Source organism: Lissotriton vulgaris, chromosome 11, assembly GCF_964263255.1.
Source record: "Lissotriton vulgaris chromosome 11, aLisVul1.2, whole genome shotgun sequence".
Classification (NCBI taxonomy): domain Eukaryota; kingdom Metazoa; phylum Chordata; class Amphibia; order Caudata; family Salamandridae; genus Lissotriton; species Lissotriton vulgaris.
The window spans coordinates 989,566,715-989,593,299 of NC_141699.1; the positions used below are offsets into that span (position 1 = coordinate 989,566,715).

The 26,585-nt window shown below is 43.7% G+C and overlaps 1 protein-coding gene across 1 annotated transcript in view; it reads left to right on the forward strand.

Annotated features, from left to right (window-relative positions):
- LOC147683825 (uncharacterized) overlaps nucleotides 1–24,308 on the forward strand; it is a 1,174,400-nt gene extending 1,150,092 nt beyond the window's left edge. Inside the window, exon 9 of the mRNA XM_086944225.1 lies at nucleotides 23,560–24,308. Within this exon, the coding sequence (XP_086800351.1) occupies nucleotides 23,560–23,769 (210 nt within the window). The 3' untranslated portion in view covers nucleotides 23,770–24,308. The remainder of the gene's footprint in view (nucleotides 1–23,559) is intronic.
- Nucleotides 24,309–26,585: the final 2,277 nt, after the last annotated feature.

Here is a 26,585-nt window from a genome sequence, read left to right on the forward strand (position 1 = left end):
ACAACGTAGAGCATCGTCCTCGCTTGCCTTGAAAGATCTCCATTGGCTGACCATTGTACAGCGAGTCCAGTTGAAGGCACTATCAGGCACATGCATCAATCTCGGCATTTGCGATTCCTTAATTGCGATTTTTAAGGAATCGCAATTAAGGAATCGCAAATGCCTATGCATCAAGAAATCGCTAAATAAATTGCGATTCCTTAGAATTCCTTATTTGCGATTAGCATTTTGCGAATCGCAATTAAGGAATCCCTTCCCATTCATTCCTATGGGCCTAGAGGCCCATAGGAATGAATGGGAAGACAATCTCAATTTGCGATTCGCAATTAGCTAATCGCAAATTGAGATTGCGATTTCAAGGGTGCAGGGGTGTCCAAAGGACACCCTGTTGCACCCCTGAAATCAAACAATGCACATATGTTGTGTACACACATGCCCTAAGGGCATGTGTGTGAACAACATGAAAGTTAAAAATATGAACAAAATTGCATATTTCTAACTTTTCGCAAAATTACCATGAGGTCCAACCTCATGGTAATTTTTTCTCTCTAATTGCGAAATCGCAATTTTTTTAAGTTTCATGCATTGCTTTTAAGGAATCGCAAAATTGCGATTCCTTAAAAGCAATCGCACTTTAATAAATCGCTAAAATAGCGATTTCTTCACTTTTAGGTTGATGCATCCCAAATAGTGATTTGGGAATCGCAAACGGCCGAATTTTGCCATTCGCACCGTTTGCGATTCCCAAATCGCTTGATGCATGTGCCTGTAAGTATCGTCTATAGGGCAGCACATTAAATGGAAGCTAAGACCCTACACAGGAAATTTCTATGGTATTCCTCAGTAAGAAGCCTACGTACCTACTCCGCCAGCCTGATATGTTTTCCACATGTCAATAAAGTTCAACTGGGGGGGGGGGCAGATTATTTAGTTTTGCAGCCTCCCTACTCAGGAACATTCTGCCAATAGAGCTCAGACAAATGAATACACTGTCCCACTTCAGGAACGAATTGAAAACAAAACTTTTTCCTAGAGATTAATTCCAGCCCTATTCTTTAAACTCAGTTACATACAGTGTTTTTTGGTAATCTCAGCGCCAGGATAGGGTGGAAGCTGCGCTATGGAAGTATTCCTTACAATACACTACATTGTCCTTGGTGGGTGCCCCACTAGGCTTTTGGGTCATCATTGTCCTACATACAGTGGTGGATCATTTTGCTGAACGATTAGAATGCGAAAACAGAATGCCAACTTGGCTGCCCTTCTGTTGCAACTCGTCTGGCACCTTTGCAACTGTGAGCTATAAAAAGCAGATATTACGTATAAGGATCCTGAATAACCCTGGGCAAAGCACTACGCTACGCTCGCGTAGTTTGCGAAGTTTGCGCAACTTCGAACTACGCGAACTGCACGTAGCACAGTGTGAACACGTGTAGCATAGTGTAGTGCAGCGCTAATTTTTTGCTTGCTCGCAGTCCTCAAAGTCAAGTTGGCGACCACGAGCAGGCAAAATGACATCCTGGCGAGCCCTTTTTCCTCGTTCATGATCAGCAACATCAAGTTGCCGATCGCGAGCTTGGAAAATAAACCTCCCGGCGATATTCTCAACGCAAGAAGGTCTGGTATCTCATTGCGAGTGGTCGCATATGATCGCGACCGCTCGCGATGAGACACTACCAGTCCGCGTTGAGAAAGCTGCTGCTTGAGTAAAAATCTCCTTGAGTGGCAGAAAACTACTGCTCGCACTGTGCAAGATGCCGTTTTCAATAATTGCAGTGCCGGATGCTTGTCCGCACTGTGCAATTATTGAAAACGGCATCTTGCACAGTGCGAACAGGGTACTACGCAGTTCGCGTAGTGCTACGCGTAGTTCGCGTAGCGCGAAGTGCATTTCACATAGCTACGCGTACCGCTACTACGTGAACTACGCCCAGCCCTAATTGAATGTCTTCCATTAAATTCCTTCTAATGTTTATGTCCAGTAAGCTCACTGGTCAAATGAGGAGTAAAAGTCTAATGAAATATTGCTTATATCAGAGAATCTATCTAGTGAAATGTATTTTTGATTGCATCAAGAAAGCAAAAGGTATACATAATATTTTGTAAAGGTTCAACTAAATAAGACATCACTATTTAGCAAAATATACATCAAATCACTTTAAGAGGACTATCCTGCTTTCGTAAATATATTTAAAATGTCATTGCTGACTGTTGCTTGGAAATCTAGCCCCAAGAGATATTCAGCTGTGATATTTATGTAAATAAAAAATATTTGAAATGCATTTGAAAATGCATTCTAATTTCCTTGGCTTTTGGCTAGCATACAATTTATGAAAACGAATACAACATTCAAGGAGAAGCAATGGAACAGAAAGATTTCTGTTTGATTGTAATCAGCTTCTAGGATGGATCGCAGATGTTTGCAACAATATTTGTTTAATACTGTTTGGGGTTGTTTTCTGCTTCATATAAAATGGAAGAGGGAAGCCAAGGGGAATCAGGTATTGTGATCTCCCATAAGTAAACTTCCTATGCAATGTTTTCCTCCAAAACATCATGCGAATTGAAGGGTATACTAGACTCCATTTATATTTATTCACATTGTTACACGATTGTCGTGTTTTTCTAGATTTAGCTCTTTCCATATTATGACTTTGAGATGGATGGGTCTTCTATATTGTCTACTCAATTTCGTTGGCACATCCATGTTTATGTGTGTTAAAGAAAGTTATTTGGCCCCTCGGAATGTCAAATTATGATTCATGGATTCTGGATTAATTGAATTTTTGAATAGTAAAGTGTACTCGACAAAGGAAAAACGTTTAGGGTTTCATTAATTAGGGAGGGTTCTAGCTGTAACATGCAGTGAACAACCACAGACTCATACGTTTGTGAGTATTCATAATTTCCTGTCTTGGAAACATACTTTAATCTATTCTTGTTCCTGTAAATACCATTTCCAGGGTGAAAAAGAGACAGGAACGTTCTCATATTACCATCGGAGTATAGGTAAAATAGTTACTCGATAGATACGTGTGTTCTTCCTCTAATAAAAGGAAAGGTTTAATTTGCCTATTTGTGCATGAATGGCATGTAATGGTTTGGAATAGTAGGAATAACTCCAGAAAACTCTTTGGGGCAGATTTACAAGAACTGGTGCATCCCTGCATATTAGCAGAGATGTGTCAGTGAAATTGTGTGACAGAGGAAAAGACTTGCGCCACAATGGATGCCTCGCATTTACAATGTGACACCGTGGCAAAAGGATAGACAGATGCATGACCCATCTTTTGGCGGAAAGGCAGTCCATTGCTGGAGTCGTGTCGCAAGTACAACGCTACTCTAGCAATGGTCAGGAATGCCTATTCCTATCATGCTGCATCACTCCTTACGCCTGCTTCAAGCAGGCGCAAGGTTTTAACGCAGTGGTGTCGTAGAAGTGACGTAGTGAAATCTTGTAGATTCCACTGCGTCACTTTTACGAGGCTTTCTTACGTGGAACGCCCACCCTGCATACATTATACCTGACACAGGTATAATGTAGCGCGGGGCTTTACAACGTGACGCATCTCCATAGATGCGTCACATTGTAAATATGTTGCAACGTGTTTACGACGCCGCTGCGTCACAGAAGTGATGCAACGGAAGTGTAAAGTTGTCGCAAGGGGCTTGTAAATCTGCCCCTTAGATTTCTAGAAGGTATACTGGTACTCATTCAGTGTCTCTAAAATGTCAGAAATCTCTTTAATTGTGGAAGTGAATTAAAGAGAGTAGATTTGAGGCTCTTTGAACCATGTCTTGTGAATCAGAGCTGTAGCTGCCAGGACAAGTCACAAGGCATTCGATCAAGTTCTGCCCTCTAGGAATTCAAAAAAACATTCAAATATCATCGCATGTGAAAAGAGAGCAATGGATTACTATTTTTTAGTCACCCCATATATAACTATATGTATACATGCATATCTGACTAGATAGAATAAAGTACTGAAAAATGTATCTGTCTTCACTAAATGTATCCACCCAAGTGGTGCAATAATTTACACCAAAGCTAATCAGTTTGGCTCCAGCCTTACCACCTAATAATTGAATTATGTGCTGGTACTGCTTTTTTTTGTAATACATTTCTGTTCAAAATATTACAATTGATAACAACAATATTTCGTAGTGGCAGTCTCAACTGCGTAGTGATGGTTCAGCCCTTTACATGGGAAGGCATTCTTTGGTTGGCCTATTTCGTTGATGGATCTGAACCAAAATAGGCACTTGGTTATTGTATTCAAAACAGATTCCAAATATCGTGCAATTCTGAGCAAGGAAAAAAAGGTTACGTCAAAAAAGATGCATTTTCCTATATTAGCTCCAATAGGAAAGTTTGATCACACCTACAGTCACAACTACTGAACAGATTTACACCAAATATACCAAGAAAGTAAAACTTTAATCAGGAGGCGTGTTTTTGTTGGGTTGGTGTGAGAGTGAGTAAGTTTGAAAGAGTTAACAAATTTGTATATCTTGTCAGTTGAAAAAACATGTGTTGATTTGCTTACAACATTGACACATTTTGAGGAATATGCATGAAATATGGAAGACACTTGGTGCTGATTTACTAAAAAAAAATCCAAAAAGTGATGCAAACTGAAACAAAGTGTATTTGAACTTTAATCAACTTTTTTTTATCTGCTTTGTATCACTTTGCATGGGGGGGGGGGGTTCTATAAGTGATACTTGAGCATTTTCATGCCATCACCTATGGCTTTTTCCTCAAATCCCTGCCTACCAGCTATAGTAGTCAGGGTTTTGTGCCAACAAATAACGCTTCTTTGACATTGGCATTAACTTGGAGAGTGTTTTTATTTCTCCAAACTTTTGGGACTATGCACATGCGCTGCACTGTACAGAACACATCCAAATTGGGAAATGTTTTAACATTTGTCTAGGCATAGTATTTTGTAATGGAAGGGTATTGGTATATCAGACGTTTTGGCATTCCATTAAATGGGGCAAAGTTACAGAAGGGTCAATATGAATCTATTTTCCTTTAAACTTTGATGATGTTTTATGAATCTGCATCAAAAGAGGCAATCTGTTTGCAAGTTACACACAGTGCACATACTTCAGGTTTCATGATGATCCAAAGGTGGGCAATGTTTAATGGAGGGGGTCCAAAGTATTTTTCATTCACTAATAACTTAGGCACTGTTTGATGGATCTGCACAAAATGTGACTTTGCACATTTAGCTTCACTTGGTCTTTTCGTGCAGATCCATCTGTAGGGTGGAGGTCAAGTTAAAAAGAGGGGGCAAAGAGTGTTCAGTTGCTAATAACATTGACAGTAGGTGATTAATCTGCACAAAAGTTGGCAGATGCTTTAAAGAATTGGTTTTCTATTCGTATGTCTAGGTTTGTGACAGTCCAATAAAGGGAGGCCAGTGTATGTTTAAATGCTTATGACTTTAGAGCTATTGGGTGAACCTGCATCATATGTGTCAGGTTGATAGCAGTCAGAGCTAGTAGCTCAGGGTTCATGCATATCCAAGGGGAATAAGTTAAAAGGGGTCCAAATATTTTTGCTTTTCAAATAACCTTGACACCATTTCATGCAGGTCCATCAATCCGGGGCAGTTTTTAAGGAAGGATTAAAGAAGTATTCATTTGCTAACAAATTCAGTACTGTTAAATCACAATGTTTTTACTATTTGATTTGCAATCATAACATTATTTTAGTAGAGCTTTTCAATATTTGTTTGTATTTTTAACAAATGTTATTTCAATTTTTTAGTACTTTACCATAACTGTTTCATTTTTGGCAAAGCTTTTTTCAGTCAGCTGTTGTGATGATGTTCTTTAGCTCCTTTATACAGCTGTAATCTCCTTTGGCTGTGCAAAGTGGGTACATCTTGCACACAACCACTTTTTATCCTGTCCGTAGATCCACAAAACTCACTGTAGAAGGTATTTGTCTGTGAGCATTGGAGACTTGGAGCAGGACTTGGCCCTTTATCACATGTAGCACTTTACTTGGACCAAAGGTATGGTTTTTGTCCAAACTCTACATTCTACTCTTGGCCCCCATAGCTAAAAAGCATTTGAGCAGTTTCCATTCCTCCTGCAGATTCTTGGGAGACAGTCCTACATAGAAACCCCTGGAAAAAAAGATAAAGGCAACAGGAGTGGCATTTGAGCCTAGATCATTCATAATGAGCAAGCCCAATGATATGAAAGAGGAATAATAATTGGGGTACTGGAAGTAACTATGGCATCATTGTGATGCCAGGTGGTCTTCTGCCGACTGCTATTGCGGCAGTCAGGAGACCTCCTGACAAGAAGTTGGCAGTCCAACAGCCAAATTAGGATGAGACCACCAGGTTGGCAGTTGGAAAAAGCTCTTTTACATTATGCTGCTTGTGCTGTGGTCTAGGAAAAGGGCCGCAGCACAAGCTGCAGTGTAAAAGAGGACTTTGCGCTCATCCATGTACCGTGTGCCACGCACCATGTGGTGCCTGGTGCACTGTGCATGTATTAGTGTGGGGGCACTACATGTGCAATAATTAGCAGAAGGAAACAAAGCATTGATACCAGCATTACAAGAATGTTGAAGAAGATAAACAATTCAATCATTATGACAATATTGTGTGATTATGATTATATGATGATACAAATATGAATACTCCTACCTAATCCTACCTACACTATCGAGAGCATAGTGAGCATACACTCTGCCCTTGGGGTAACCAAACTCCCCATACCTGTGTATGATATATCAGGAAGCCAGTGTGATGTAGAAGAGGCAGCTGTACTTTGCAGGATAGAGATTGGAATCAGCATGGCTGCATCTCAGTCACAGCATCCAGGATAATCCATAGAAGTGTAACTCTGGTGCATATAGATCAGAGGCGGTTTATATAATAAAACCACTTTTGCAATCGCACTGTGTCAGAGGTGAAGTGCTGATGTGTTTGTTTGTTTTTGCGACTCAGAGCTGTCTCCAGCCATACAACCAAAAAGGAAATATTACTTCATTTTTCTAGCCTTGGGCAGGGTGTACTAGGTAACTTATAATGTGCCTACTAAGAAATGATCCCTTCACAGAACCATTTTAAAATATGCTATAATGTGCGTGCAAAGTATGTATAGAGTCACAGTTTAGAACAGATGTCAAGTTTAAAATGTGAAACTAAAATGGCAATTTGTGCTCGTCCCTGTTGAACCTTACACTACTCTCCTGGGCTCCAAACTGCTATGGGGTTGCTGTTAGGGCTTGCCTGACCGGCAACTCTCAACAAAAGCAGGACAGTGGTGGCACCTCTTGAGTGGCAGAGTGCAATGCTGTGTGTGATTGGCTCAATCTGCCCATTGGGAAGCCTGGAAATCACTCCAGGAGATGCTGTTGGCGTGGCTGTCATTATGTCTTCCAACAGAGAGAAGAGATGTGGGGTTGCTGCTGGGAGTAATTAAAATGTGTCCGAAGACTCCGAAGGCTCAAGGTTCTGACTGCAGAGAGGATACTGCAACAATGTGTGTGAAGCTGATCACACTGAGCAATCGTACATAATTTAAGGACTGACAAAGTGAAGGCCTGTGAGATGGTTAGTTTCATGAGTTGTAGAGGGCCAAATCCCTGTAGAAACAAGGCTGGATATACTTTAAAGACCAGTGTACATCTACTTACCTTCTTTTCTCTGAATATCCAGTAGCATTTCTAACCTGTGGTTATCTCTCCTATTAAGTAACCGGATACTGCAATTCTGCCCTGCTGAGCCTAACTATGGGCAAGTAATACAAATATAAATATCTGATAGAGACTTCTAGCTGCAGATTCCTTACCCTTGAATATCCCAGGCATCAGACTGGATCCAGAAACCCTTGAGTAAGCAGTACCCCTGCACACGTCAGGTGGCTCAGTTTAGTTCCGCGCAGCATCTCCGGTGTCGTTGGTGCTGGATGTGACATTGTGGTCAGCTATATAAGTGCAGCCCAGGAGCGTGGATGTCAATTATTTTCTTTCCATGCCATTTAAGTGCTGATCTGGAGATGAGCTACCCTTTTATCTCTTTTTGACAGACATTTTTGGATGTTTTGCCAAAGATTTTTTCTTGTGTGTCGAGGGAATGTTCTCTAAAAAGTTAGGTTTCAAGATGTGTTGGGCCTGTCTCCGCGCCATGTCAGTTACCTACTTACATCTTGAGTGATTATGGTCTCTCAAGCGCGACCATGACTCAAAGTCGTGCTCGGACTGCAGGGCCATGGTTCCAAAGGCTTTGTGGGAGGAGTCCCTAAAGTTGCTTGTAGCCCAGCAGTCAACACCATTTAGTGCAAGCCCTAGGAGGTCTTGATCCCGATCGAGGAAAAGAAGGCCGGAGGGACTGCTCCAGGAGCCCCAAGTCTTCTTTGTTGCACTGGAGGTCCTTGGGACACTTGGGTAAGAAGCACAAAAAGAAGTCTAGATGGACTTCAACTTCACCACAGTGCCCCCCTTTGCCTTTACCAACTATTCTGGACGCAGGTTAGTTTCAGGCTTAACCTCCCGAGCAGCGAGTTCAGGATATTCAGGTTAAGATACTGATATTTCAGCCTCTATCCTGGATTTCGGTGAGATTGACTCTGAGGCTGCTGGGCCTCATGGTCTCCTGCATCCCGTTGGTAAATCATACCAGATGACACGCAGGCTTTGCAGTGGAACCCAACGTTCCAGTGGACGCTCCTTCAGGGGAATCTCTCCTACGTGATCCAAATCTCAAAGGGAACTGTAAAGGACCTGCAGTGCTGGCTAACAATTGGGTCAGAGGCAGACCCCTCTCCCTTCCGCAACCAGATCTCACATTAGTGACAGATGCATCACACTTGGGATGGAATGGCCATCTGGGAGAGGTGGAGATTAGAGGACTCTGGTGTCTGGCGGAATCTGGACTCCACTTCAACCTGTTGAAGCTCTGTGTGATGCAACTAGCATTGAAAACATTTCTTCCCTTGGTCAAGGGGAAGCTGGTGCAAGTGTTCACAGACAACACCACCGCCATGTGGAACTGCAACAAGCAGGGCAGGGTGGGATCATGGAACCGTTGTCAAGAGGTCCAGGGTCTCTTGACATGGCTGAAACAGCACTGCATAACCCTGGTGGTTCAATACCTGGCAGATTCCCTGAAAGCCAGGGCAGATGAACTCTTCCTCCATGCCTAGCTGATTATGAGTGACATCTTTCAGCAGTGTGGAGAGCCTTGCTTAGATCTGTTCACCTTTGAAGTGAACGCTCAATGTCAGCAGTTCTGTGCGTTTGAGTTTCCAAGGCAGCCATCGCTCAGCGACGCCTATCGTCATGGGTGGAGATCAGGCCTCCTGTACACCTCCCCACCTATACCACTTCTGCCCAGAGTTCTGAAGAAGTCAGGAATGACCGGACCCAAGTCATTCTTGTGGCTTCGGACTGGGCATGGAGCGTTTCAGATCCCGAGCTTCTGAAAATGAGTATCAATCCTCAAATCAGGCTGCCCCTTCTGTAGGATCTTCTATCACAGCAGCAGTGGGGGCCCTCCATCTGACTCTGTCAACTCCCCTCCTCCTTGCATGGAGATTGAGTGGAGATAGTTGATAGCTTTTGGCCTTCCTCCCGAAGATTGTAAAGGTTTTCAGGTAGCCAGGCAGCCAGGCATCCCTCCACCAAAACGGTAACGCCTGCTGTTGACAAAAAAGATTTTGTACAGGAAACTCTATTGACCCTCTTTCTGCCATTCTTCCTGATATTCTACTCTTTATTCTTACTCTTGCCCAGCAGGGGTCTGCTCTGGGTACTCTCTAGGGTTATCTTTCCGCTCTGTTCACTTTACTGCGGCTGCCTGACCAACCCTCTTTATTTAAGTCCCCTATTGTAAATATGTTTCTGAAAGGGCTAGTACATATATTTCCCCCTTCACCCTTCATCATGCCTCAGTACGATCTGAATTCATTCTCCCTTACCTCATGTGTGCTCCCTTTGACCAGTTACACAATTGTCCCCTCCAGCTGCTTACCATCAAGTCAGTGTTTCTAATGGCGATAACATCTGCCCAGAGGGTGAGTGACCTGCAGGCTATATCATTCAACCCTCCCTATTTTATGGTATTCCCAGACAAGGTGGCGCTTTGCACCCAGGACTCTTAAGTTGGTGACCCGATTCCATTTGGGGCAACCTGTCACCTTGCCCACCTTTTATGCTCCTCCACCCCTCTAAAGAGGAGGAACAACTCAACCATCTGGACCCTTAAAGAGCGTTGTCATTCTACCTTGACCACACAAAATAATTCCGAGTGGATGACTAACTCTTCGTGGGCTATGTAGGGGCTAAAAAAGTTCCGGCAGTTCAGGAACTAACCATTTTGCGCTGGGTCATTCTCTGTATTGAAGATCTGCTACACCCTGGCTAAAAAGAAGCCCCCTGAGGGCTTACGGGCCCATTCCAACAGGGAAAAAGCTACAACCACAGTGTTGGCTCATGATGTTGCCGTTCTGGATAGCTGCCAGACAGCAACGTGGACATCCCTGCAATCGTTTGCCAAGTACTACTGTCTGGACCAGGGGTCTCCAAACCTGTCCTGGAGGGCCGGATCATTGCCAGATTTTTAAAATAACTACATGTATCTCAATGGGGATATACACAAAATCTGGCATGGATCCGGCCCTCCAGGATCGGTTTGGAGACCCCTGGTCTGGACAGTCAAGTCTGCAGATATGGGCATTTCACCCCTTCGATCCTGCAGGACTTCTTAGTTTAGTCAATTTGTTCGCAGCCCACCACCTCAATGCTATGGCTTGGGTATCTATTTAAAGGTAAGGAATCTGCAGCTAGAGGTCTTTCATCAGATGAGCAAGTTACTTACTGGCATTTCCATGCTGCAAGAAACACAGAGACTGGTACATATCCATGAAGGGTATAGAAAGAAATGGAGGTCCCACAGAGACTTTTTTAAGTTCAAGATAAAGTTTATTTGGTAATAAAAAAGAAACAACAAGGTGTCAGCATTGAATGCAGTAAAAATATACAACATTGAAAAACTGCAGTATGTAAAACAAGCATGAAATTGCAAATAGTAATAAAAACAGAATCTGGGCATAAAGAATCAAAAAGGAAAAAAGAAAAGGAGTAATAAACAATGATCATAAAAGCAGGAAAGTATCTGAGGAAATTGAAAAACAATACAGTGGAAAAAAGAAAAATGGAATGTATTGAGCAATTAAGGAGGCTTAAGAACTTCTTGTTGCGAGGGAAGTAAAGTAAACTTGCGGGCTGCACAAGAATCCAAATAAAGCGTTACAGGAAGCCATAAGTCCATGCCCCACAGAGACTTTTAACATTATACAAAATAACTCTACAATGGTTCTCACAATTATACATTTCAGACAAAATGTTAATAAAATAAAAGTAATAGCAAACCTTAACAGGTACATGGTATCATATCCAGCCTATCCATGACATTTATTAATATTTACTCCCCAAATAGATTCCTGATCTTCCCAAGATGAAATTGGACTGTGTGAGAATTTCTTGGATTCTTTCTGAATTTTGGGTGGGAATTTAATACTACTACGCAGGTATCTCTAGACCTAGGTAACCCTAATGCACATGGTATGTCTAGGAGCACTAGGAAAGTACTACACTTTTTTCTTAAAAACAGATTTTATTGATTTTGTTGCATACACATCCTGGCTTGTGGTCTAGCAATGTCAAGTTAGTCTTTTACATCACACATTTACATTTCTTCTGTGTAAACTTATGATCATATTGTTAATTCATAACACTAGGGAAGTAATACACTTAATGGAGCAACTCAATCTCATTGATTTGTTGAGACCTTTCCATGGGGGCCTTGCACAAGTTACACATTTTTCAGATAATTTCAATGCATTCTCTAGGATAGACCTCATACTGATGTCACTGTGCCTAATTAATGGTCTATTGAGTGTAGCCATCTACCCAGCCAAACACATTCTGATAACTCCCCATTAGTGACCCTAATGAAAATATCTGGCTTGTAATTTCCTAAGAACACATGGCAATTTAAATGACAAAGCATCACAAACCCAAAATCCAGTGTCCCACTCAAGGTGGAGATAATTGGCTTCTTTGAGCGTAATTTCGGTTTGGTAGACAAAATCCACGAAGTATGGGAAGCTTTCATAGTGTTTACATGGGACTATTGCATACGACACAAGCAGGGGTACATAAAGAGGGAGTACAAAATTGCAAGCAAAAGCTGAACAACTCAGCAAGCCACATTAATCCCCCGATGGCAGAGGAAATCAGGCTAAAACTACACAGAAGCTCGACCAATCGCAAGAATCAGCAGAAAGAAAGGTCAGATTCTTGGGCATAAAGGTTAAAGTCAGGAAGTATTGAGGAGGAACCTGTCCAGGCCGTGTATTCACATCAGTGCTGCAGGGGGAGAGATATCCTCAAATAATAACAGGGGTTAGGAGTAGTGATGGAGGCTTGGCCACTACCGACTGCCAGATCAGGGATATTTTTATGCTCCACTTCAGCATACCGCAACAAGATATTGTTTTTTTTTAATTATTTTTTATTGCAGAGTGGTAAAATATACAGTTATTCCGGTCAGCATCATGACAACCAACACGTACTATATATATGCCACGTGATCTTACAGTACACGGCCATTCAGCCCACAACCCGGAGGGCGGGCGGCATTGTCCATAAAAGTGGCATGTGCATGCATGACATACAAATATATCCAAGACCGGTCAACAATGTAACCTTGCCTCTGCTTTTCTTTTTCTCCCATAACCCCAACAAACAAAGGTAATAGCTCATCGAAGCCAGTTGAACACCTGAGAACAAGTACAGTACAGTCATGTCTTTGTCAAGCAAGAGGCCCCACTTCCCATACCAACCCCCCCTCACACATCCCATCAAAGGTTAAGAGCTTCCCATCAATAATCGAATTTACGTGCAATAATCGTTGTTCGGTACCCTCATAGCGCATAGTCTCTCGAGTTCGGGTAGCTCCGTCTTGTGTATACATCTTGGCCACACACAACCGGCATACCTTTTAGTCCCCTATCCAAACCATGGTAGTGCCTCCACTTGCCCCATATTCTGATAAATTTCTTCGGGCATCCCCTCGCCTTATACGTAACCCTCTCGGCCGCCATGTACATGTCCATTCCCCTCCTCCATTCTTCTAGTTGAGGGGTACTTGGCGCTCCCCAGTTCCTAGCTATGTCCCTCTTGGCTACTAATAGCGCTAGAGCTAAAAAAAATCAGCAGAGGGCGGGTCAGGTCTACATCATTTGTCATCCCTAGAAGTATGAGCTTCGGGTCCATCGGAATCTCCATTTCCAGCACCTTCCCCACGTCAGCAGTGACCTCCACCCAATAGGTTTGTATATGATGGCACGACCATAGTATGTGTAGAAAATCCCCAGTTGCCCTCCCACAACGCAGACAGCTAGGGTCAGACACTCTCCCCATCTTAAAGAGCCTCTGCCTGTCAAAGTATGCCCTATGTAAGATTCTGAATTGTATCAGGCGGAGTCGTGATTTGATTGCTACCTCCCTAGGGTGCATCAGCACTACCCCCCCAGTCCACATCGTCCATCTCTCCCAGCTCTTTCTCCCAGGTAGCTCGGAGTCCAGTCAGTCTATCTGGTTTATTATTCATGATCGTTTTGTATGTCAAGGATACAGTCTTTTCTGGGATCTTTTCCTGCAGCAAGCGGCCCTCCAGGGGGGCGTTTTCAGGGAGTGCCTCCTGTACTGCCCTCTCCGCCCGCCAGGCATGTCTGAATTGTATATATTTGAAAAATTGGGAGCGGTGCAGTCCAAATTCCGTCTGCAGGGACTGAAATGATTTCAAAGCCCCGCTTTTAACCACATCTTCCAGGGAGGAGATGCCGGCATCATCCCATCCTCGGAAGCCTTTTAATTTACTGAGTTCCGTGAGCCATGCGCAGTCCCATATCGGGGTCTGCCTCGAAGGCCTATGAGTCCACCCTACAGCTTTCGTGGCCTTCTGCCAAGCCCCCAGTGTGAGTCTGGTGGCCGGTAGCAGTTTATTTTGTCCTCTCCCCTCGTAAATGTAGTGTATGCAGCTATGCATGCCCATATTGTGTTTTTCTAGTGCGTAGATGGGATGCGAAGCCGGTGCGTGGATCCAGTCATTGATGGGGGCCAGATGTTCCGCCCAGTAGTAGGCCTCCAGATCAGGTAAAGAAATTCCTCCATCATATTGGTGCCTCTGTAGGGTCGCCAATGCCACCCTGGGGTGCTTTCCTAACCATAAGAAGGACCTTAGTTCCGCATGGACTTCTGAGAAAAACTGTTGCGGTATCGGAAATACTTGTTTTGGAATGCATAGAGGAATCTCGGCAGGGAGACCATTTTGAACATGGCCGCCCGCCCAAGAAGTGTCAGGGGGAGCAACTGCCATCTACCTGCATCTAACTTAAAGTTATTAGGCACACCGACAATATTGCGCTCGTAGGCTATTGTCCTATCTGTTGTTATAAATACCCCCAAGTACGTGAAACCTACAGTAGTCGTCTGCAGTCTGTCCGGTAGTTCAGGCCAATCCGTCCGTACTCTGGGGTCATAGAGCGTTGACTTATGCTAATTAATTTGGTATCCCGATCTAGCCCTGTACTGGCCCAGCTCCAAAAAGAGTGCCGGAATAGTGGTCTCCGGCTTTGTCACATACAGCAGCACATCGTCCGCCAGGGTGAGGTTTCCATTGAGTGCATCAATGGTTTTCAGCCAGTCTGCCATTTGGGGGTTCCCTGCTTTGTTAGAAATGAGGAGTAGTTCAGTTTTGTCAGGGTTCAGTTTTAGGTGATTGCTTGTCAACCAGAGTTGAACTTCCTTCAGTATGCCGTTGAGCCTTTGAATGTCCTTCGCAGATGAGATTTCCAAGTAGATCTGCGTATCGTCTGCATACAGATGGAAGGAAATGTTGGCTTTTTTTTAGTAGGGTGGTGAGGGGGTGCATGTAGATGTTGAATAGTTGAGGGGAGAGCACTGACCCTTGAGGAACTCCCCTGATGATTGGGTGCAGGTCCGATACAAAGTTGTTGATTTTGATTCTCTGTTTTGATTCTCTGAGAGCGGTTGTGTAGGAAAGAGGAGAACCATTTGAGGACTATCTCGTCAATCCCCGCCCTTTCTTGCAGAGCTTTGATGAGAAGTTTGTGGTCAACCGTATCGAAAGCAGCCGATTGGTCGAGGAGAATGAGGAGACAGTATTGATCTGAGTCACCAACACAGAATCAATCCTGGCACAGCAGAAACATGTTCGAAAATGGAGTAGTTGCCCTGATGGTTTTATGCTCCAGGCATGGTCCTGTCCACTGGTGAGGAGGTTTTGCCTACACATTTCTGATTCCATATCTCACATAATATGAACCCAGTTAGCCCATGATCTGATAGTAGCGCTGCCAAGTGATATATTCGAAATCCCTAAAAGTAAGACAATTAGTGAATTCAACGCTGGTATTAGTAATTAGGCGAGTAGCAATACCTTGGTTTAAAGAGCCAGCATTGTCTAAGGACTGTTGGTCGAAGGGCACTTTGTTTTACCACACTATGAACGCAGATTACTGTAAAATAGTAAAATAGACTTGATTGCAAGTAGAACCCAAAATATTTGGAAGGAGTCTAAATTGAATAGGCTTAGAGATGTTACCTAATCTCTTTGTAATGAGATGGTACCTGTGACTGATACCTGAGGGTACTAAGTGAAGTCTTAAACAGTTGGGTGTATGTAGAACATGAATGAGTTATCCCTGCTCTCTTCCCTTTCACGCATCGATGTAAATACCCCTTTGAAAGAATAAGGATTAGCAACGTCCCAAACTGACATATGTCAAATATCTGAGAAATTGATACATATACGGGATGGAAGATGACAGAGAACATGCAATAAACAAAATAAAAGCACGTGAAGCTATTGGTTTTATGGAAACTCACAGGCAGAATTGTAATCAATGAAATAACATTGTACACAAAAACAAAATTAATAAATCATCCAATTGTTTCTCCTGTTTTGTCAGTCACAAAAAGAAATAGTTTCCCTGTAGGGCTTTGAAAACCGTCTCTACTACCAACACACAAACATTTACCCTGTGGGATTTTTGTTTGCTCATCATATCAGGTGAGAAACAGGAGAACTAAGTAGTGTTTTTTAATTCAGGAATATCTTTTGGTATGTATAAAGATCATTGCTTTCAGTTAACATCGCAGAAAGGGCAGTAGACAGCCCATGTCAATAGACTGCACTTTGGGGGGCTGGACTCAACTCCATGGCATGCAAAAAAAAAAATACTCTGCTGTGCCCCGCCCGCACAATAGGCATTCTCATTCATCCTTCCTCGCCCCCACACAAACACATCACTCGATAAACCGTTAGGAATATTTTGTGAGCTGAACGAACATAAACACTACAGTGATTTCATGCATCTGGAAATTAGTTCCTATGCGTGCTGCTCATTTACAGGTTACATTCTTCATGACTTTACCAATAATGGGGCATATTTATTAGCCTAATGCGACACTTTTGCGCAGCCGTTGCGTCACCTTCCATGACGCAGCGACATCGTAAATAATGTGCCACACAGTGTAATATTTACAAAGTGACGCATCTAGGCAGATGCATCACTTGGGAATCCCCTGTGCCATATTATACCTGTGTCAGGTATAATGTATTCAGGGTGCGCTTTCCCCCGCAAGAAAGCCTCGTTGAAGTGGCGCAGTGAAATCTCTCAGATTTCACTGCACTACTTCTAGGAAGCTGCTGTGGCAAAACCTTACTCCTGTCTCAAAGCAGGCGTAAGGGTGACGCAGTATAATAGGTATTGGCCTCCCCCATGCATTGCTGGAGTTTGCGTCATGCTCGCAACACAACTCCAGCAATACATGAGTTTTTTGCCAACAGATACATCAGGATTTTTGACACATCTGTCAATTCTTGCGATATGGAGCACTGTACAGTAAATTTGCGCATCCATAGCAGGGCCGAACTGGCCATAGCGGGCACCGGGCAATCCCCCGGTGCACCGTACGGGTGGGGGCCAGTTTTGAGCCCCTGGGGGCAGTTTTTGTAACAGGGCCATTTTTGCAGCATAGCTGCAAAATCGGTCCTGTAATAAAATCGGCCGAAAACCGGCCCGGCAAAGAGCTTGGCGGCACCTCCAACCCCCCGAGTGGGGAGGAGGGAGGGGGGGGGGGGGGCAACCGAGCCATTTGTCAGGGCCGGTTGTGGTTCCTAGTCCGGCCCTGATCCATGGTGGCGCAAGGAGGGCGCAGTGAAAAGTGTTGCATTTTATCGCAGGCATGCAACACTTTTTATAAATGAGGCCTATTGTGTGTTTTGATGTTACTTGAAGTTATAAACAATGGATGCTAAATTCAGGACATTTCCCTGTTTCTTTGTGAGCTCCAGGAAAACATTTGCTTTTTTGGTGTCCTGCCAAAAGCATTATTAGTAAAAGTAACTTTGCATGTATTATTCACAAGAAACAGGAAACCATATAACTGTTATTATGGTCTACTTATGATTTAGGGTACGGCAGAATATTTACTCATCACACCTTGTGTTACAGACTCTCCAGTAGCTCTTTGATTTTGACAATGTTTAAGCTAACTTTCGCTGCAAACTAGTATGTTTTATCAGCCTTAAGAATGGCACGCTTGACAATGCAGCATTATTCGGGATTTATATAGGGAGAAATGGTTACTTTTAATGATAAACCACTCTCAGACACGCTCCGTAGGAAGGCGTTCACCACTGATCCAGTACATAAACTGTAAAAAGATGGTAAAACGCACAGGAACTCGAGGCCCTACTGGAACTATTGTACCTCTGAAACATCACTTTTTTGACGTTCCGGTGGTGCAATGTGCCACTGGCATATTTATAAGGCCACCTAAAGCCAAGTTACAATGTATATTCATGGCCTCATATATATGTGCCCCTTTCACTCAAAAAACTGTGTGAAAGGGGCGTTCCGTGGGTGTAGCAGGGGACGTTCCCAGCAACATCCATGGCTTTTTGACATTGCCCCAGATTTATGAGAAATCAAAAGTCTGAGGCAGCGCAAAAAATGTACTCCTCCCCTGGTGAGGCGTAAGGGAGGCACAAAGAGGATACATATCTTCATTTCTCCTTGTTTTTCTTCTTTCTATGTGTGCTGCATTCGCTTCCTGCACAAAAATAATCATCCCTGCAACACAGGCACCCTTGCACCATGGTGCAAAGATGCATGCATTGGCGCACAGCGGCCCATTGTGTGCTGGTGATGGGGAAAGTGAGAGGAATGTGCATTCCGGACCTTTTCTTTTGCCATTGGGCAGCACAGAAGAAAGGCCTCCGGCGCTGCCCAACGGCAAAACCTCATAAATTGTAAGTCTGAGGCACTGCTAAAAATGTACTCCTCCCCAGGGGACGTGTAAGGGAGTCACAACGAGGAGAAATATCCCACATAGAAAGAGGAAAAAGCCTCTTTTGAAAAGGGGCATGCGTTGGCGCTCGACAGCCCATTGTGCTCCAGCGAAGGATACAGCGCATTCCTGCCCTTTTCATTTGCCACAGGGCAGCGCAGCAGCAAGGCCTACAGCGCTGCTCTACAGCAAGAATCCGCAAATGAGGCCCAAAGTCTGAAAGCAGGGGTGCATATATAGAAAGTGAACCGGGTGTTACAGAACAGGCTGCAGACACTAGTGTGAGCCCTTTCTAATACCCATTATGCAAAACAGTGGCAACACTATCAGGAGTGAATGTGGGTCAAGAGCACCAACACCCCACCCCATTTAGTAGCTGTGTTTTACTATCACACAAGGAGATGGGGGACAAATATACACTAGTATGTTCACAAGTGGGCATTCCCTCCTGGGGATATAGCCCCACACAATGAAAGAACCCTTTGCCATTGTACCCTCGCCTTATTATAGACATGGACACAATGGCAAAGAAGCTTCTAGGAGGCATACTAATTGTGTCACATAGATTGGTGGTGCACCGTGCGTCCTTGAAAGGGGATTGTGGGGTTCCGTGGAACCCTAGGTGTGCCCTTGTAGGAGGCGGTGAAGTCACTCATTGCACCCTCTTGCAGGAGGATTCCTGACCCTTCCCCTTTCAAACTGAGGTCAGGGGCTCTTTCTGCAAGGGAGACAGGCTGGTGGCATCAAATCTTTGGGATTGTGTTACAAATAGTGTCCTGGGGCACAATGAGAGTGTATGCCAGTTTTTTCCACTCCTGGGGCCACTGTAGTATTACCGAAGAAGGTGCTGACGCTATTGCTCCCTCTTCTGCAGTACAGATGGCGCCAATGCCCATAGGGTGCTAGCATTATCTTCGGGGAGTTTTCTGTCATGAGCGTGAGGGCGTGGAAATGAGGGTAACACTTTGCCTCTGCAAACCTTGCCCTATTATGGCCACGGATGCAGAGGCAAATGCGCCATGAGGAGGCACACTGACAGACGGTGGATCTCTTCACCCTCTTTAAAGTGTAGGCTGGTGCTGGCTGCACAGAGACCGATTGAGACAGCCACTCTGCATTTCCTAATGCGCGCCGCCCTCGTGACAGTACGAGTTTGCAGCTGCCCTGGGGGCAGCACGTTACTTGTAATAGGGCTCACTGTCCCTATTTGCTCCTGGTGCAACAGCTTAAAGGTTCAGGTTCAGGTTTTAAAGTCTTTATTTCAAGGATAAAATCATAAAAGACAAAATTTAAAACATTTTAGGACATTTTAACCACTAGACAATCGATTGGGAAAACAATAACCATATAGTCGTATTTCATTTCAGTTACACTAAAATCACAGCAAAAAATAATTATTAAACATCCAAAAATTACAAAGACAAAGATAAACCTGGCCTTAGAAAAGCTAAAATGTACAGATTACAAATTACAGGTTAATAAGGTCATACACATTACAGCTTACAATATTCCTTAAAAAGAGCATTGGGGCAAATATCAAAGTTAAACCTGCTAATGATGTGAGTTCCTTCTAGCCCTTATTGCCCACGCCCAGCCTAAAAATTTAGCCAAGCATACCACAAATACTTCTGAGGTATTAGTTTTTAGAACCCAGATCGCCTCAGAAGACCTTCTATATGAGAGGCGCTGAAACAGGGGTTTTATCCATTTAGTGCGAGGCTCTGAATACAGCGGGCAGGCAAACAGGAGATGACCCTCGGTTTCCTTTTGGCCTGGGCACCAACAACAGGAGCTTGTTGTTCCTTTGACCCAAGATGATGTAAAGGAATTCAGCGGCAGGGCACCTACTCGAAACTGGTGATAAAGTTTCTTGTCCAGTGGTCTGGTGATGGTATCCCAATAAGTCTCGCGGGAGGGGTCCAGCTTGAAGCTTAGGAATCTTCCCGTAAGACTACCAGAGCTGGAAGCAGTTACCAGGGATTGGCGGACCGAGGCCCAATATAATTCCTTGAATTCCTTTTTTGAGGGAAAGGTGTTGGTACCAGGAGAAGCCCACAAGTGTTCTAATCCCATATCTTGTAGGCTCTTTTTTACAGAGCGAAGCCAAGGGATTCTTCCAGAGCCCCCCATCGACCTCACTTCTACTAACTCCTTTGCAAAAAGGGTGAGATCCGGGGAAGTCCACAAACGCCTCCAGAGAGCCACTACTCTAAATCTTGCCATATCATTAATTGGAAAGCAGCCCAGATCTTGGCAAAGAGGTATCGATGGGGAGGATTGAGGTAACCCTACCAAGTTCCGAAAGAATTTACACTGGGTTTTGTAGAGACTCGAGAGATCCATGAATCCCCATAGATCAGCGCCATAGAGTATGGCAGCATTTATTTTGGTATCATAAATTTTCAAGGCTGGGATAACCTGTTTTGTTATGGATCTCTTCTGCTCTCGTAAAGACAGCCGGTGAGTTGGGCAAGTTTTAGCTGTTGAGCAGCGATTTGCTCTTTCCATAGCAAGCGGCGGTCCAAAGTGACCCCTAAGTAGGTCATGGTTTCAACTTGTTCCAGGTTGACCCCACTCATAGTTACATTACTACGGACAAAGTTATTCCTAGTTAGAACCATGAACTTGGTTTTCCCCACGTTTACCTGAAGGTCATTTTTCACACAAAACTCCTCAAAGCAGTTCAAGGCCCGCTGTAAGCCTTTCCGTGTTTTAGATAGGAGTAGAGTGTCGTCGGCGAAGATAAGCATTGGGAATCTTGTCCCTGCCAACGATGGGGCATCGGTATGGGTAGCTGAGAAAAATTTGACTACCTGATCACTAAAGAGCAGGAAAAGTGTGGGCGCAAGGACACACCCCTGACGAACTCCACGAGTGACTGGGAAAGAATCTGTACGTTGTCCTTGGCCTCCCCACCTCACCCTTGCATAGTTCTCTTCATGCATTTTGATAATTAACTCAAGTAGTTCTCCTGGTAACCCAAGATCCCTCAGTACCCGCCACAGTTTGCCCCTAGGCACTAAATCAAAGGCTGACTTCAGGTCTATAAATGCGGCAAAGATGGTGCCACCGCCGAGCAAAACCACCTTCCTAAAATTAAACAGAATCGAAACACCTGGTCAATAGTGCTCGTCCCTGATCTGAAGCCTGCCTGCATAGGTGACAGTATATTTTCCGATTCCATCCACCCTTGCACTCTAGCCAAGATCATTTGTGCGATGACCTTGTGGAGGCAGTCAATTAGGCTAATCGGGCGATAGTTGCCCGGATTTGACCTGTCTCCTTATTTGTATATTGGGAGAATCTCTGCCCCTTCCATGATTTGGGAATACTTGCACCTTTTGCTATCGCATTGGCTATGTTGGTTATATATGGCACCCAGAGATCGATATTTGCTTTGAACAAGTCTGCAGGTATAAGATCCAACCCCGGTGCTTTCCCCCGCTGAGTCAAACCGAGGGCAGACTCCGCCTCAATATTAGTGAAGGTCAATTTTTCCCCACATGTGGGCGTTATGTACAACTTATCCAACATAGGCGGAGGATCAGAGCCCTCCATACTAAATTGGGTCGAATAGTGTTTTACCCAATCTTCCGGGGACACATGATTGGTTGGAGTACGGGAATCAACATCCTTTCCCCATTTTACTATATCCCAAAATTTAGTCTGATTGTTCATCTTGGAGCATCCAAGAGATCGGCCCAATAGCCATCCTACCACGTCCTTTTGGCTTCCCACTGTGCTCTTTTATACCGGGCCCTAGCCACCTTTACAGCACACATATTTCTAGATTTAACAGTGTTAACAAGATTGCTGTGAGCCTCCCTACATTTTTTGTTGTACCACTTTTCCCGAATACCGTGTGGTCGTACTGTACCCTTCTGGCATGGCTTAGAAAGAAGAAGCTTGAGCTGGTCAAAACAGCGTTCATGCAGATCCATAATGGTGTTAGGTTCTAAACTGCCCCTCCCTGTAACCTCTAACATCATTTCATTTAATGCATTCAAAACCACATTCTTAATATTGGTCTGTAGGGTCTCATTACCTGATAGGTTTGACCATTTCAGCCTCCTGCGATCATTAGACAGGACAGCAACCCCTGACCCTAAGGGAACTGGGTCTTCCAGTCTTTCCATACCATGCAGCCTTAATTTCAGTGACAGGGGATTATGGTCGCTTTCTGGGCGAGGGACAACTTCCATATCGACCATCAGTGACCAGAATTCCATTTTCAAAAGGAAGTAGTCTATACGACTCTTCCTCAGTCCATTGTCAAAGGTAAAGTTGGCACCAAGATCTGAGAGAGAGCGTCCATTTACTGCCCTTAACCCCCAAGTGAGGCATAGTGCAGTCCAGTTCAAGGCAGCCTCCGTTGCTTTGACAGTTTTACTGGTCAATAAGTCCGGTATGTTGCATGTTGCATCCTCAGCGGATGCAACATGGAGTATTACCGAAGAAGGTGCTGACGCTATTGCTCCCTCTTCTGTAGTACAGATGGTGCCAGTGCCCATAGGGCGCTAGCATTATCTTCGGGGAGTTTTCTGTCATCAGTGTGAGGGCGTGGAAATGAGGGTAACACTTTGCCTCTACAAACCTTGCCCTATTATGGCCACGGATGCAGAGGCAAATGCGCCATGAGGAGGCACACTGACAGACGGTGGATCTCTTCACCCTCTTTAAAGTGTAGGCTGGGGCTGGCTGCACAGAGACCGATTGAGACAGCCACTCTGCATTTCCTAATGCGCGCCGCCCTCGTGACAGTACGAGTTTGCAGCTGCCCTGGGGGCAGCACGTTACTTGTAATAGGGCTCACTGTCCCTATTTGCTCCTGGTGCAACAGCTTAAAGGTTCACTGTGGCGCAAACAGGAAGAATAATAGGTCCTGAAACATCCAGCTAAGGGTGCACCTAGGCACAGCGTGGGATAATCAACACTGTATGTAATAATGTCCTAGCAGGCAGGTAGACAGACAGACAGACAGGCAGGCAGGCAGACTGGTAGATAGACAGACAGACAGACAGACGTGCGGACGGCGCGGGTGGGTGGATGGATGGATGGATGGATGAATGGATGACAAGTAGATGCCCTAACTAATGAAGTAAATCTTTTTTCTAATATGCCTCTTGTCTTTTTTTCCCTAGAAACACAACCTTCATGGAAGTAACACGCGTGCTCAGAGGTCTCATTTTGCAAACAACGGAAGTTCTCGCAAAGAAACCAGCCATTTTTCTCAGCATGTTCACGAAACAGACGGAAACTGTAATAAAAGCTCAAGCAATAACTGTGCATCCGGACCCGCGGATCAGAAAAGAAAATATTATGTAAAACCCATTAAATCTTCGCTTTTTTAGTTACAATCATATCAACTTTCCAAGGCTGAACGTAGCCGTGGGTGAAAGCAGGCACAGGGTAATGCTAGGGAAGGGGCGAGAAGCGGAGAAGTTTCCAGAGGTCATCCATCACTGTCAGAAGCTTTTTAGCCTATAAATATCATAGGCTGCAAACAGCAGCGAGCAGTCTGAGATACTGTTTCTACGGCGATGCTGAGGCGAGCTGGCTCTTTCAGAGAGCACAGCTCCGTTCTATGCGCCTCATCGAATGGTACATTATGTTTTCATCAGTACTTTGCAGGCTCACACACTGATGTCATGGCCGCCATTTTCGCGCGCCCAGGCATTTGCAGATTGAAGGAAAAGAAGGCTAAAATCTGTATTTAAAACTGTTGGGTAGTTACAGAAGCAGCTCATAAAAGCCAGTGAAGTCTGTAAAGTGAAATATACACATACAGTTTCACAAATTAGTCATAACTTTTCACCTAAAAGTGTTATCATTTGGGATATGGATTGTTGCATTTAGTGGTTCCCATGAACTTACAAATTCATGAATATATATATATATATATATATTTTTTTTTAAACGCGTTTTAGGACTCTAAAATGTTATTTTAGAGTCCTAAAGCGTGGTTTATTTTGTGCTATTGTTGTATTATATGAACTACGGTATTGCACAGGACAACGGTATGTCTGTTTACCACTTGAGGGGGGAGGGGGGTTGATTAAGGTCAGATTCGGCTGCCCATGATTCAGCTTCCATTAGATGCGTATTTCCAAAAGGAACATTTTCATTGCTTGACTGCTGAGCTTCTAGGATGCACTGGACTAGTAAAAGGCTCATCTGGGCCACTTAACTTCTTAGGCTTTTTAATAATGCAAGTCCTCTTATTATTTAATATATCACAACCCATTAGCTGAGCCGGTGCAACTGGTTTATTATAGCAAAATCTAATAAAATGGTTTACACCAAGGATTTTGGCGATTTTTCGTTCTTTAACATCAAATGTGACAAGCACGTTTAGCAAAATAAATATATCTTTGTCTAGCATTTTATGATTAAGTGTGCTTCCAATACTTAAACGATATTATGAGCATATTTCTTATCATTTGAAACATATTATTAATATTAATATTAATGCTAATACTATTACTACAACTCTTAAAATAAATAATTATTATCATATGTATGTTCATGATGTTGTTATATAGGACCTCAGAGTTTAGCAGCTTGGGATTACCACATGGGGTTCAGCAATAATACCATCCTGAATAATTACAAGTTTACCAGCTGTGTCTTTGCACCCGGTTATTCTGGGTGAAGAAAAAGAAAACCCACTTAGAATTTGCTTCTGATCACCGCAAATCTTCCCCACGTCTGAACAGGTAGTAAATGTTACAAAATCATCTAGTGAAATCCATTTTTTAGCAAAACCCAAAAAACTGGTTGAAACACTACTACTCAACCCAAATAAATGCGTAGAATCAGAAAGTTTAAAAAATACATAAAAAATAACATTTTGTAATGCCAGGCCACATCACTTTGCGTAATTTGAGTGCTTCTTAAATCACTGAAAACACAGCTCACATTGACATTAAGGTGAACACAATTTGAAAATCTGTGCACGGGAGGGGCCGATTCACAGAACTAACTTAAAAAATCCTAAACTTACTACTTTTGGTATTCACAGAAGTTAGGATTTTGTCTTAAGTTTGCCTTAAAACAGACTTAAGATAGACTTAAGTTAGGATTTTGTCTTAAGTCTGTCTTAAGACAAACTTAAAACGAAATCCTAACTTCTGTGAATACCAAAAGTAGTACGTTTAGGATTTTGTCTTAAGTTAATTCTGTGAATCGGGCCCTATAACTGGCGGCAAAAGATACACACACATACCACAGCCCTTCCACCTCCCCCCTCCACTGATGAAGTGTAGAGCAGGATCCCTTATGACTTCTGTAATTCAAACTGCTGATCATCCAAGTGCAACTGGAGGTACATATGCATTACCACATCCAATGACATAATCCCCAGACACTGCCGAAGAGTAGGTGAGGTCCCTGATTGTCAAGGAGAAAACATAACCCATTGCACATGCCCACAGAATATATATCCTTCACCTCTAACCTGGACCTGAAAAACATCCAACCAACACTACTGCCTAATGTTCGGATAAGTACTGTCCTGCCCCATGAAGATGATGGCTGTGCTACAACTGGTGGATTCCAAACCCACCTTGGGTAGCCTTCAGGCCCTGGAGCAGCTCAAAGAAGTGGTGAACGCAGTTCACAGTTGCCTATAGTGTGTGATGCATCACAATATCACCTTCCCAAGGGACCACTAGATTGTCAACAGTTTGAAGACCACGTTGTATGCAATAAGTACATTCCCAATGTTATTTGTGCCCTAGAGAGCACAATGTGTCTCACCTAGAACCGCCGAACAGGGGGCCCGATTCACAGAACTAACTTAAGACAAAATCCTAAACTTACTACTTTTGGTAGTCACAGAAGTTAGGATTTTGTCTTAAGACAGACTTAAGACAAAATCCTAACTTCTGTGAATACCAAAAGTAGTAAGTTTAGGATTTTGTCTCAAGTTTGTTCTGTGAATCGGGCCCATAGTTACCAGATTCAGAAGATGTAGCAGACTGAAATGTGCAAATTGTGTGTAACACAGATCTTCACATCAGTCGTTTCTGAGCCAGCATCCCATGATCGATGCATGATTCAGTGATCCCATTGAACAGTAGTATTTCATGTACCATGTCGACATACCACCCTCAAAGGAAATGGCTGCTCAGTGAGCACAACCCCACCTCCCAAATGCTCCCCTTAA